The sequence below is a fragment of the Equus quagga genome, chromosome 3 (genome assembly GCF_021613505.1).
Source record: "Equus quagga isolate Etosha38 chromosome 3, UCLA_HA_Equagga_1.0, whole genome shotgun sequence".
NCBI classification, from domain to species: Eukaryota; Metazoa; Chordata; class Mammalia; order Perissodactyla; family Equidae; genus Equus; species Equus quagga.
The window spans coordinates 38,185,520-38,200,498 of NC_060269.1; the positions used below are offsets into that span (position 1 = coordinate 38,185,520).

General features: G+C 34.8%; 1 protein-coding gene across 4 annotated transcripts in view; it reads right to left on the minus strand.

Annotated features, from left to right (window-relative positions):
- The window catches only part of LRBA (LPS responsive beige-like anchor protein), a 710,247-nt gene that overhangs the window by 487,959 nt on the left and 207,309 nt on the right, over positions 1–14,979 (minus strand). For all 4 annotated transcript variants that reach the window (XM_046655938.1, XM_046655936.1, XM_046655939.1 and 1 more), the window contains exons 32-33: positions 5,100–5,178; positions 3,492–3,625 (exon numbers count right to left, since the gene is read on the minus strand). In XM_046655938.1, the coding sequence (XP_046511894.1) occupies positions 3,492–3,625; positions 5,100–5,178 (213 nt within the window). The remainder of the gene's footprint in view (positions 1–3,491; positions 3,626–5,099; positions 5,179–14,979) is intronic.

Consider the following 14,979-nt stretch of genomic DNA (forward strand, 5'->3'; position numbering starts at 1 on the left):
AGAAGAGACCTTATATTAGACTTCTAATACTAAGCTCCCTGCCAAAAGGGCATTGATACTATAAACACAAATATATAACCTTGGGAGTAAACAAACAGGAGATAATCCCAATAAAGGACTTGGTATCAAATTATATAACTTACTCATATCTCTCTCTATATCAGAACTAAATTTTTGCCTCTGGGTGACACTGGTGGCATGTATAAAAAAGCAAGAAACAAATTATAAACCAGTAAATCTGTCTTCAGATTTACATTCAGACTCTAAGAATTATCCAAAGGAAGGCCCTAAAACAACACTTAAAGTGAAGTTGTAAGTGATCGCAGAAGTTTCAATTTTCATTTTAAACACATACATCCTATTACTGCTCCTGTTAGCAGAAAGTAAACAAGATACTGTAGGCTCAGAGATCTAAATAAGCTCATAATCTGACTTCTCTAAAAGCCTCTCAGAATAATAGTAGGATTCAGTTTGCTTGGTCTTATTTTCGGTTGTTTCTTCAGAGATACGGAACTTTAGTCTCTTCAAAAAAAGACAAATTCAGGATGTCAAAGCCAAGAGTTTTATACTTTTCTGGAGTTTCATCAACAAAAACCACTGTAATTTCTTCACCATAGACTATTTACTCCACCTCTATTACCACTGTTTTTCCTTACTACTAAACTCAGAAATATTAAATGACTCACCAGATATTAAGCTAGTAACATCTGAACACATTAAGTTTATCTATCTAAACTCTCAAGTATACCATGAAAAACAGTGATGACCATTCACCATCTGGAATATAAGAATTCTTTCTTTGAAAATATATATTTTAAGTCACCTTAAAGAATTTACAGACAGATAAAGGGATGGTGATAAACATTTTTAGAAGACTGAATAACAATTTAAGCATGATAAACTCAAATTCTTATTCTACATTTTCCTGGTTTTAAAAGTATTTACATATATCCTAACGAGCAATGTCCTTTGGATACAACCAACTGCTCCTCATGAATCTGTAAACATGATATCCATCTGGTAAATACTAATTGCGAAGTTCAAATAAACTTGTAATAGGTTCCAGCTTATCATTAATTCTGGTCTTTTTCCTCGAACTACGTCATTAAATGCAATACTTCAGAAAAGTTGGATCATTCAAAATTTTGTTGAAGAGAGGACAGCCATCTTCTTTGCTCCAGAATTGCAAAAGAGTTTCTTCTATAGATTTACAAACACCATTTAGAATGATCAATCCACTGAATTTTTTCATTTCTACATGAATTTTTCCTTCCAATCATCTTTGTCTACACACCTGCCTTTAGTATTTATTCACTTAGAAACTGTACCAAGTAAATTGTGGTGCATAACCATCATAAATGATGGAAGAGCACTGTCACATGCCTTTTTAGCAAAATGAGATGTTTCAAGTTCTTATCACAAAACATCACATAAATTTTGTAGAATGAAGTCCTTCCTGTTGAATGACGTGCTGAGAAAACCAAATTCCTTTTTATCCACAGAAATATACTGTGCACTAATGAACTCTCAGAGTTTGATGAAATTTATCAATGCTGCTCCCTGTCTTTTCAAATTTATGCTCAGGTGGTCTAATAATTGGTAAAATGTCCCCTTCTGTCAATTTTTTCATCTTACCATTATGTGCAGAAAATGAAAAATTCTGAATTCTTAAGTATATTTAATGAAAGCTAAAAATAAGACCGCAAAGATGGTATCCAGACTTCTTTTATACCAATATTTCTCAACCTTTTTTTCATTATCACTCCTTCCTAAGAAGCCATTTAAGACCATTTTTACTTAATTGTGCCCCCATGAAATTTTAATACTAAAGATATACCATATAGATGTACTGTGGCTCATTGGAAGGTCACAAACCATTGTAATTTCTAATATTTTTGCACTCCCCAAATACTAGATATTTGCTCCCATTGAGAAAACAAATTTGTATCTTCTTAAAATATGATGGAACGCTTTGGGCAATGTAGTAAGAAAACTGAGGGTGATCCAAGAGTGATGATCTACTTCATTAGATCAAACAGTCCATAGCTAAATAAATTATATCCTTTAGCAGATATAATTCCACCACAAACTTAATATTTCTAAAACCTGAACTTTCTTTTTCAAATAAATGCAATGTTACTTTTTCACTATATGGAAATGAGATCATTCATCATCAACTCCATATACATCTACAGTAGAGATGATAATGAAATTCCTATTTCACCTAAAGCTTATTATTTATAACTACAGACAGATATTATAAGGATCAAAAAGAGTGCTGATATCCCATAGTTAACACTCAGATACAGATGTCTTAAACTATTAACCTACCTATATCTTACATTCCCACTATATCTTGATTTCTACAAAAAGAGGAACTTTTTCACAAGTTTTAAGAAATTCCTTAGGAGATTATCTAGTGACTGTTACCCAACAAAAAATTATAATAACTAAAGCTGTAAGTTGATATTTAAAGAGACTAGAATACAGTTTATTGTGCTTTCCCATGATTTTTCAGCTTTAGGAAAATATAAGTGTCTTATCCTAAACCATCAACCATGCACAGACACAAGCCAGATTTAGCAAACGTTTGGTCCAAACACTTTTGAATGCAAAAATCAATTCTGCACTATCATTAATGAAAGTTCTCTAGCTTCTCCTTAAAAGATTCTAGTTATGGGGACGAAGACTGGTATTTTGAAGTCTGTCTGTTAAGCTCTTAAATAGAACTAACTTTGAAAAGTTGTTCTCTACTGAACGGATAGCTGCTGTGTGAGGAAATTCATCATTAGTCTACTTTCACTTGGTTGAGTTACCTTCTATAATATTTGAAGACACTCATTACCTGGCAAGTTCCCTATGTTAAAAAAAAAAAAAAAGTCCCAATACTCCTCATCCATTCTATAAACAACATGGTTTCCAATTCACTCAGCAACGTACTTTTGTGTGCTATCTAGTTTGACACAATCTCAAAGTACACTACCTAGAAAAGACCCAATAATCGATGTATGATATAAGCATGAGAGAGTACTTTACTACTGTTACTTCTACTTATTTGTAAAATAGAATTCTGCTAATAGAGACTAATAATGTATTCCTTATTTTCTTAATATGTGGCAATTCCGTGTTGTTTATATAGATCTTAAGTTCAAGTAAAATCCCAGGTAAATGCCCCACTAACTACCATAACACTAGTCTCTCCAATTCTCTATTCACATTGCTGAACGTTAATGTGTTAAAAAAGAGTCTCTCAGTTCTTTGGTTCAATATGTAATTTTCTGCTTCATCTAAATCACTGATAAAAAATCTTGAACAAATTAGAATACAAGACATGATATATTCTCCAAAAGATACAGAAGCCTATGAGACACCTTGTCAAAGGTTGAAAACACTTAAACAGTGAAACTCCACGCATCTCTTAATGTCCACTTAAGTTCTTAACTTTGAAATTTAAATATATATAAAAAATGAAATACAGAAAAATCACTTACTTGTTCCTTCTATAAGCAGTTCTTGTCCATGGCTACCCAAAAGTGTCCGAGAAAGAAAAGGTGCAAAATCCACAAAAATTTCTCGCAGAAGAGGAGCTGCTTTTTCCAAAGCATGTTCAAGCCTCTCTGTAATACTAATGGAAAAATGTTAAGTTCTCTGAACTATTCATTAGAATTTATCAATTTCCTGGTTTTTAAAATGAGTTTCCACAGAAACGCAACACTATGTGAAAAATTTAAAATCACCTAAAGACTCATTATTGCCACGCATTTCATTCCTTCTGCCTAAAATGCCCCTTTTTATTCTATTCTATATTGCCACCCCTAGCCCTGACAATCTGGTTGACAACAACTCCAAGGATCAGCTCTGACTGGAAGTTTTAACTGGCCAGTTAAGAACACTTGATTTTAGCTCCACTATAACCTAAACAAACTCTATCACGTCCTTATCAAATTTGTCTAGTCACCATAAAACCATCAGCACCTTGAGTTCAACAACTAGTTTTCATTTGTAAGTCCTCAGCTGCAGCATACAGTATAGACTCAATAAATGTTTATAAACTGAAAGAATCAGTTTATATTCTTTGTCATTGATGTCTATCTCCATAACAACTTCTTTCTAAAACAATCTGAACAATCTTTAACTTGAAAATAGTATACTTTATGGGCACATTTATAATCTCAACTTACACATTGAAACATGTCTTTGTGACTATATGTACATATATTCATACGTATATGTCTACACACATAAACACACACATATATATTTAATGAGTTAAAAAACAAGCACCCTGCATTTCAGAAAATTCCAAGGTACCCACAGCCTTAGTTTCTAACTTATAAACCAAACATAAACACAAACAGCCACTGCTTATCTATTATTCACAAAAGGAGTACTTCCTGTTCATACTACCAATAAGAGTTACTACTGAAATTATCAACATGTAAGCTGCTGGAAATTCCTGCTGTCAATAACTATCTCTTCCCAGGTACTACCCTTAATACTACTCCTCTCTACTTATCTCATAGAGCCTCTTACTCCTGGAGGATATCACAACTACAAGGCTACACCTACAGCACCAAGTGCCTATATTTGTGGAGTCCTGTGAATTTCCCAATTGTGGTAAGGAGGATCAAGAACTCTGGCCACAAAGGCTCTAATAGTGGAAAATATTTATAGCATTCCAAATTAAAATTTGAAATGCATATTCCCAATTAAACAAGGTTAATGACAGTAAAAGTCTATCTACAATTCAGTATCATTGTGGCTTTGGTGACTCACAACTTACCTAGTATTTCAGTATTTTTATGGAAGAGGAACAACAAATTCCAAACTTTCAGTCTACAATCATATGAAACCTAAGCCATAAGCTACTAACTACCTGTGTAATTAAATATTTGTTACACATACAGCATTTATTAATCACAAAGTCACTTCTCAAGAACCTTTTACATCTCATAATCTTTAAAAGGAACTTCTAAAATATTCCCAAGTCTCTAAATGTCATGTACATTTAAAAAGTAAAGTTAAAAAAGAACTATAGACAGTTTAAAGAGTCATCAAAAGGAATGAATCACAAATATCCAAGTTAGTAGCTTGAATACCTCATATTTGAAACTTGGTCTTGTGGAACTGAGCCAACTGCTGGAACCGACGGCAATTTTGCATTAGATGATCTATCACCTATAAGAGAAAATATTTATTTACAGTAATTTTGTGTTTTTAGATACAAGGGTTCAAACAAAAGGGCTATCTTTATACCAAATCAACAAAAAACACATAATGCATTTTTAACTTCCCATTATAACTTGGATAACATTAAAATCTACCAATTAACAAGGTTTTTCTTGAATTATTTAATACGTAAATCTTAGTTACAAGCTTATTATCACACCAAGCAATCCTTCCATCCATTGGCTGAAGAAGTAATAAAGTATATTCTGACTCACTGAATTGAGGTCATGATTCCTTCTATTCACCATCAAGTGGCAACAGAGATTTACAAGCAGAACCTTCTTAAATGAAGCATAAAACAGAAATAGCTAATTTCAAATTTAGCCTTACATAATTATACTTCCATTACCATGAAAACTGTCCTTATTCAGTCACCAAATAACTTCTGCTATACCCGACAGCTTCTGAATCTTGTATATCTATGTTACTGAACAGCCAGTTCACCCTCTTGTAGTATAAAATGTTCAAACTATTTTGTCCTATGCAAGGGTCATTGTCTTTATGTTTTCAACAAATAACTGTGCTTATAAATTTTACTTGGCAAGAGAAAAATAACCATTAGGAAATTAATTCAGAGTCAAAGAATGGATAGGAACAGGAGCAACATACAGTATGACAAGTCTTGAAAGAGGATAATTTACTAAGACCTAATGAGTCCTAACAAGCGCAAGAAAGTGGGGGGAAAATAAAGTTTCTGTTTAAGAATCAGAATATACAGGATACAGAGCATCATTCAGTTTAAGCTAGGAGTAGGACATGAAGAAAGAGAAGAGAAAAGCCAATATACTGACCTTCCTCAGGTCAATATATTAGAGAGAAGAAAGAAGAAAAAAAGGGACACACACAGTGTCAAATGCCCTCTATGACACAAGTACCATAAGAGCCACTGGAATCTAACTGGGATGGTATCCTAATCACCTGGAATGTATAGGTACAGGAGACTCACATATCTTGCTTGCAGCTGCAATTCAGGAAGTAAAGTTTCAGTTTCTGAAAGCAGTATCCTAAAAGGGTGCCAAGTTAGTATTAGGGTAAATGTAGACTGAAATCTCATTACAATTCTATAGAAGAATAGACCAAGAAAGATAGCAAACCTATTGAAGCAAATGAAACAAAGAATATGCAAAGCTGATAAGGAGAAAAGAGAGGCTCAAGGATTCTGGAATCTACGCACTATCAGAGGTCTGATGCTTTTGATCTGTTCTCAAAACTTCAGGCATGGGTATGCTGGAAGCACCTACAGGAGACGACGTAGTGTGGACAGAAAGAGAATAGAAGAAGAAATGCTCATCTAGAATGTAGAAAGAAAGATGACAGAAACAGATGAGAAGGTAGAAAAGCAGCCTCTGACATCTGGGAGCTGGCCTGATAATAGCCAACTAGGTCCTGATGTTAGGAGCTGGCTTACAACCCACAGCTAGGTCTTGGTGTCTCTCATTGAATGTAAACAATTTCATAGACCATCAACATCAGACAAAGCTAAACCGTGACCATGACAAATAAACATAACACAATATCATTCTGTAATAGTGTCCCAACAGACAAAAATATGAACTCCATCCAAATAACAAAGATGGTCAGATACGCCAAATCCTAATAGGAATGACTGCTGTTTCTTTACAAATATAGCTTTAGCCTCAGTCAAGTCTTCCATGCGTCTAGATAAGATTTATCAGGATGTCTAATTATAGAATTACCCATGCTTCCTGACAGTATCCAATTCAAAAGTAAACCCCACTTCCTTAATCCCTCCCCAAAATCACCAAAAACAAGCTCAAATCTTGTAATAACTCTTTTCTAACACTCTATTACTGAGATGCCCCAAGTTTTCTCATTGTATGCATTCTTCCTCACTGGACTAACTTATTCCACCAAAGGTTTATCCCTGGTCGTCTGGCCAGATGATATTGGCAAAGACTTTAGATGAAGTCAGGCAGAGAAAGACAGCAATCATCGGCTTATGTAAAAAGAACCAGAATTAAAGAAATCACTGAGACTTCCTTTCCTTAATAAAGTATTTCATCATGGTAAAATGCACATTTTTCCACATGGTAGCATCTCTCAAATCAACGTATTTTACAACCAAAGGCATGTTAACAATTGTTGTCAGCCAGAACTTGAGACCTAATTGTAAGAAAACACAATGGACAAAATCAAGAAAGCACCAGAATCAAATACGAGATTTGGTAAAAGACTAAATGAGGAAGAATTGTGTGGCTATTTGAAATCTTTATTCTGCCAATCTACAAAGCAATATTACATACACTAGAGGAGAAACAATTGAATAATCTAAACATATTGTCTGAGTACAATGATTTGCTTGAGGTGAAGATGAATATCTAAGAACTAAGGGCCCTCCTGTAGTTTGGTTCCAAAGGTACAAGTCATGGGAGACCATCTCTATCACCTTCCTACTACTAAAGAACTCCAAATGTGGCAGTAAATGTAATCAGGCTTAAAAACTTAAAGTCTCACCTGAGAATCTATCATCTTCTGTTACAAGTATAATCAGGTTTTTTCCCATTATGACCACAATATAAAAACACTGTGCTTTAAAGAGCAAAAGGTCCCTCTTTCCCAAACTTCTTGAACTAGGCAACCAAAAGCAGTCAGCTGGAACAGATCAAGGAAAGGATCTGCACCAGAGTAGGGGCTACACTGATCTGGAGCAAGGTATAGGAGCCCAAACAATGTGAGGAGAGCATTTAAGTAGAAGAGAACACTAGGGACCGGCCCTGGGGCCAAGTTCGAGCACTCTGCTTCAGCAGCCCAGGGTTTCGCCAGTTTGGATCCTGAGTGCAGACATGGCATCGCTCATTAGGCCACTGAGGTGGTGTCCCATATGCCACAACTAGAAGGACCCACAACTAAAATATGCAACTATGTACTGGGGGGATTTGGGGAGAAAAAGCAGGAAAAAAAAAAAAAGATTGGCAACAGTTGTTAGCTCAGGTGCCAATTTTTAAAAAAAAAAGAGAACACTAAAAAGAACTTTGAGGTATGGCTTGAAATTAAGGGTATCTGTGTGAATTACCGGTTTCACTAAATATGGGTATATATAAAAGTATACATACAATCATTCACATTAATACCTATATATATAGTCCCTAGCTCCTGAGAGGACCTGGGAGCAGCAATACCCTAACATCTAATGTCAAGATTCTGGTTTCTAAATGCTATTCTCCACTAAAAGAGAGAAATGGCTGATTCAAGATCTGTAGAAGAAAAGTACTAAATGAACTTGAAACATCTAATTTTGTGTTTTAGAAAGCAAAAGCAAAGAAATGCTCAAGGAATGATAGGATATGTCACAAAGACATAAGCCAGCTTGAAAAGACTCCTACTGACCAAACTGCACACAACTTGACCATCAAAATACATAATGATACTAACTGATTACAACCCATCCAATAAAATAGGAAGCCATGAGGCCATATTGATATGATAAATTAATCTGAGGAACAGGATATTTAAATAATTTCAAAGTACCTCCCCACAAAACACATTAATTGCAAAAGGGAAACTGATTCAACCTCAAGCCCCCTCCTCCATTTCCCAGAGATCAGGGAGTGCGACTGAAAGTTCCAATCCTCTGATCACATGGCTGGTTCTCCTGGCAACCAACCCCACCCTTGAGGATTAAATTAAAGTACTTAGACCCGGAACCATAGTAAATACATAAGGAAAGATAGCTTCCTTTCCTACTCTTCTACTCTCTGACTGCTTTTAAAATACTTAAAGTTATCATGCTTCCCTTCAGTGTGTATACTTTGGGCTGAAAACACCCAAATTCTTCAACAATTATTCATGTGACATTGAGTACAGGTAACTTAAATGAGATGAAGCTTATAAAACGTCTTAAAACATTCATTATAAAAACTTAAGAAAGAAACCAAAGGTAAATTCTGTTGAAAAATCTAGAAAGTGTAAAGCAAAGAATCAATCCCAGATTTAACTGTTATAAAAAGTGGATTTCCAACAATTTCATTTATCAGACTGGTATAAAACAAAACACAGCTATAGAGGCAGGCCTGGTGGCGTAGTGGTTAAGTTCACGCACTCCTCTTTAGTGGCCTGTGGTTTGCAGGTTCAGATCCCAGGCATGGACCTAGCACCGCTGATCAAGTCACATTGTATCGGCATTGCACATAAAATAGAGGAAAACTGTCACAGATGTTAGCTCAGCAACAATCTTCCTCAAGCAAAAAAACAAAAAGAAGAGGACGATTGACAACAGATGTTAGCCCAGAGCCAATCTTCCTCACACACACAAAAACACAGCCATAAACATTTGGTAAATCTACTCACTGTCCTCTACAAGAAACTACTTCATTAAAAGCCTGTCACTGTCTCACACCACTCCCACAATTTCCTCAGGCTCACTTCAATTGTGTCTGGTCATTTTGATTCAACTTGCTCTTTTAGATAAGGCAAATAAAGTTAATTCCGGGTATAGATAAACACAGCCAGGCTCTAATCAGGGGTTTTGTAGATTTAACTGCTTAACAAACAGCAAGGATCTGGGACAACTTGACCTTCCCTGAAACATGCTTGATCTTTAGGCAGAACTTGATCAATAATCAGCAGTTCTGATACCAGGTCTCAGCCAAAGAGAAAGATCCAGAAATCTAGACTGTTTGATCCCCCACAGGTTTGGTTCTTTTGGGTAGAGGGCATAGCAGCAATCTTCTACAATTAACCTCTGGATAGTTACTGAGCCTACCTCTTAGGGTGAGCATATTCCTGTAAGGAAGTTATCCACAGTGAATCTCTTTTCCATAACACATTTCCTTCCCCTTCCCTTGATAATCACAGTTGACTTTCCTTTTTACCAAAATTTTGTTTATTGCTGATTTTCCTCTCATCCTCACCATCCTGCTAAAACTGACAGTTAACTGTACATAAAAACTCTATCAGAAGCCAGCCCCGTGGCCAAGTGGTTAAGCTCCCACACTCCACTTCGGCAACCCAGGGTTTCGCTGGTTCAGATCCTGGGCTCAGACCTGGCACTGCTCATCAGAGCATGCTGAGGCGGCATCCCACATGGCACAGCCAGAGGCACTCACAACTAGAATATACAACTATGTACTGGGGGGCTTTGGGGAGAAGAAGAAGAAGGAAAAAAGGAAGATTGGCAACAGATGTTAGCTCAGGTGCCAATCTTTAAAAAAAAAAAAAAAAAACTGGGGGCCACTCAGTGGCACAGCAGTTAACTGGGCACGTTCCACTTAAGCGGTGGGGGTTCACCAGCTCAGATCCCAGGTGCGGACATGGCACCACTTGGCACACCATGCTGTGGTAGGCATCCCACATAGAAAGTAGAAGAAGATGGGCATGGATGTTAGCTCAGGGCCAGTCTTCCTCAGCAAAAAAAAAGAGGAGGATTGGCAGGAGTTAGCTCAGGGCTAATCTTCCTCAAAAAAAAAAAACTAACAAATTGAATCAAATCTATTCTAACGCGCAGGATTATAAAAGTACATATATCGATTTCCATTTCACCATCAAAAGATTTCCATTTTTGCGTTTTTCACAATTAAATCTCAAACTAGAGGGCAAAACAAGGTGAAGATGGTAAAATTTTTCACTCTTCAATATTTGGCATTTCTGAGAGTCAGGTCCAATCCTTCTGTTCTCACACAACACTCAAGAGAGTATTTCAGAGACCGAATAGCTTTATCACACTCAGTTAATAACACTTGCTATTTTCTAAATTCTTGACATCAGTATGATCATTGAACTATGGCTGGTCACTCACTTTTAATACCAATGATTAATTAAATATTTCTGAGCTTTATTTTTTTAGTTGGTGGTAGTTTTTAAAGACCATCTTTATTTAGAGTATATCAGACATTTTCTCTAAAAGGACTACTGACAGATTTTCTTGAACTTTTCTGAACTTGATAAAAAGGAACAGAGAAGGTCCCATCTACTTAAAAGTAGAGACAGAAGTAATAAATATCAAGAAAACGTTTGTATGAGGCTTTAGGCAGTAGTTGTAAAACAAATTTAACTTTTACTGAGCCAATTGATCGTAATTTTAATGGCCTAAAATGCTTGTTAAAACTTTGAAAAAAACAAGGAGCAATGGTGACTCTAAATAAAACAATAACAAAAATGCTTTCCTGACACTACCTTTGAAGTAATGCCAATTTTCAAACCTAAAAGAGACTAGCAGAAAGGCATTTTTACAATGTGGCCTTTTTAAATCATAAGAAGACACGTTACCAACAAAGATACATAAATCAACTAGCAATAGTTTTAAGAAAAACAATCACATGAAAAAAAAACTAAATATATCAGTAATTTCACACCAGATTGCCCTTCATTCTTGTCAGAGAGAAAATGTAATTTCCAAATACATTCTGCATTTTTTCACCTCAGATGAAAATCATAAATTTATGACAAATTTATTGTTTTAAGTTAATTTGATACTAAGTATTTTCAACAGATGATCACACATATGTAAATACAGACGCTACTTCCAACATGTCCAATGACACTGACTTATCTTTTCCTTATCCTTGCACTGATAAACTGGCTCCTTCAATCTGACAGTTTTCCAGACATTCAAAAGAACAAATAGGAAAATGCAAATAGATCATCCGTCTAGCATCTATCCAGGGAATAGCCAATTGTTTATTCAAGGTCCCAAGAGTCTAAGTAAACAGTGTCCTTTGCAATAAAGTATTGTTAAAACAAATGCCAATATTTAATCCCTAAATACTGTATTTTTTAACTGCCCTCTGTTTCCCTTTTTCCCCCTCTCTCCCCAACCAGTTCAGAGGCGGATGGGATGGTCTATATGCCCAGTAAAAACTCTTCATTAAATAAAAACAACTTTATTGAATGAGTAAAGATAAGCCTCTTGGGTCAAATCTTACACAAAGCAAAGAATCAAGTATTTTCCTTCAACATTAAAAATAAACATACTAATTAATAATATGCATGGCTCTAATAAACAGAATAGAGCCTAACAGTATAGTAAGTACTATAATTATTAAAGTTTGCAAATTAGCAAACACCTAGCATATAAATTACTGAAGAACAGTGTATTTGGTTCCTTTATTGGGTTAGCTTCAATTTTGTTTTAACAATTTATGCTTTGCATCATGGTAGAAACACACCGTATTTGCTTTGCATCATGGTAGAAACACACCGTAGCATATTTGAAAAAAGAGTAACGGCATCTTAACACGTTTTGTTCTAGGCAATTAAACCTTTGCTAAGGAGTAACTTCAAAATTTCCAGATTTTGATATACTTACTAAAAACTGTTTTCTTTTTTGGTTTTCTTTGAAAATATGCATATACAAATGGTATACCTTGTTCTTTGACGAATATCTTTTACCACTTATTAAAACAGCGTTGCCATTGTTCTTATTATACTTTTTTGCTAATAAAATGCTACAGAAGCTAAGGGATATTATTCAAACTAAAACTTAAAATTTGTATGATAATCAAAATTTGTATACTAGTCATAGTTTTAATAATGTACAATGTTCTAAAATGTAAACAAATTCTCGATTTTTTGCAGAATTATAAACTTCTTTGGGTGATAATATTTTGAAAGAAGAATCTCTGACCTTACACAAAGTTGACAAGTTCTAATTCTTTTTCTGGGATCCAAGTCTACCCAGTCCTAGTTCTTCTTTAATTGTGCCACATGTAAAACTTTGACATCCCATTTTGATATCAAAATTCCGAAATGGTTTAAATGTTTTTGGTAGAAAACTCATATTTTATGCTTCATAATCACAAGGTTTCTTCCAAGGAAATTCTCATTTTTGCTAATGTACCATGTACTATCAAGTATATTTTTTATTAACCAATAATCTGTTACTGAATTTGAGCAATTCAGTTTTTGTTGCTGACTCACTGTAAAATTCAGAATTGAAGTCCTCCCAAGGCACAAAGATTTAAGGTCCACAGAAACAGATATTAACTATAGTTTCATATAAAGAAAACAATCTTAGATCAAACCAAGACTAATACCTAACTTACCCAGATCTGCAAAAATAAACTGCTCAGCTCAGCATGTAATTACAACAACAACCGATTCATCCACAAATCATTTTTCCCAAATCGTGCTTGAACCAGAGGAAGGAAAATAAACTTCAATACATATAGCCTACTTATTTTTTGAATGGCAAATAACTTAAATCAAGAAATCTACCAAAAGAAAACTTCTATTAAAAATATTGATAGCAGAGAGATAACTCTTTATTTGTGGAGTTTGGAGGCCAAGTGAAAAGAGAACAGGGTACAAGAACAAGTATGGCAGCGCGTAAAGCGGGACTGTAGGAGGCTAATAAGTAGGACGACCGAAAACACTAGATTGCTTAGATTTTTCTTACCAAGACAGTAATGTTCATGGCAGCAGTTAATGGAATGGAATAAAAGTAACAAGCGATAACGGGACACCATATAAAAATGACAACAAGAGCACAGTGAAAGAAGAGGAGGAAAGGAAGAGTCAGGTATGGAAACCAAACAAATGATAAAAAGAAAGACCATCATTATAAAGACTTGAAAGGACTTAAAAAGGAATGAATAAAATAATTCATTTAAAAATAAATTCATTAGAAAATAAAGGGGACTAGAGAGGAAAAGGAAAGAGGTAAAAATTCTAGCCTAAAATGGAAAAGCCTGGGAACTATCTGAGAAATACCACCACCACAAATTATACAAATTTAAATAATGGGGGTGGTGTGGGGGAAGAAGGTACATTAGGGGCTGGATGGAAGGTTTTGTGGGATTTTGCCAATAAATACAACAGTCTCCAAGACAGCAAACTATTTTGTAATTCTGCCTAAAGTTCTTCAAGGTGATTCTTTTATATTAAAATGGATTTACTGAAAAAAATATAATGGCTTCAGAAAGAAATTTATTATACTGTTATACATCAAATATTGCCCATTAATCTCAGCGTTCTTTCTGTTTCTTACCTCTTCTGAAGACCACATGATTTAAATTTTGAAAAATATATTTAAAAGCAATCAGAGGATCCCATTTGTCCTATAATCTGAAATTACAGGACAACGTATTCAAAATAAGATGAAAATATTTTACTCAGTGTACTGTGAACCTCTGAACTTACTACATTTGCTCTTGGAGGTTATTAGGAATTCACTATTACTGAATTAAAATGATGGCATGAAGTTTCATAGATATTAATAACTTCTGCCTTTTTCCCAACTGAGGTTGGTCTAGAAAAATCACAGTTGATCTTTTTTAAAGGGCTTTTGATGGGGGTGGAAGAACAGAAATTTGTATAAACAGCCCAAAATAGATTACCAAATTGTTTCTCCTCCAAAGTAAAAAAGAAACAATAAGGAAGAAGAAAAATCTGCTAGGTTCTACACTTATTTTCCTTTATATTTTCTCACTAAAACAATGATGAATAATGTAACAAATGTACCACACTACTGTAAGATGTTAATAATAGGGGAATGGGGAGGGGGTTGGGTTGAGGGGGATACTTAGGAACTCTGTACATTACATTCAATTTTTCTGTAACCTAAAATTAATCTAAAAAATATATTAATTTTTTTTAAATTTTTAATAAAATAAAAAGCAAGGCAGCACAAAACACTATCTACTACCACTGCAGCTTTTGGTTTCGGGGTGGAAATCTTTTTCAATAACTAGTTTTTCCTAAACATAAAAATAACAGATTACTGATAAAATTTTAGAAAAGACACTAAAATTAAACTTTGAAAATCAAAAATTGCCAGTAGTTCAAGCACACGGA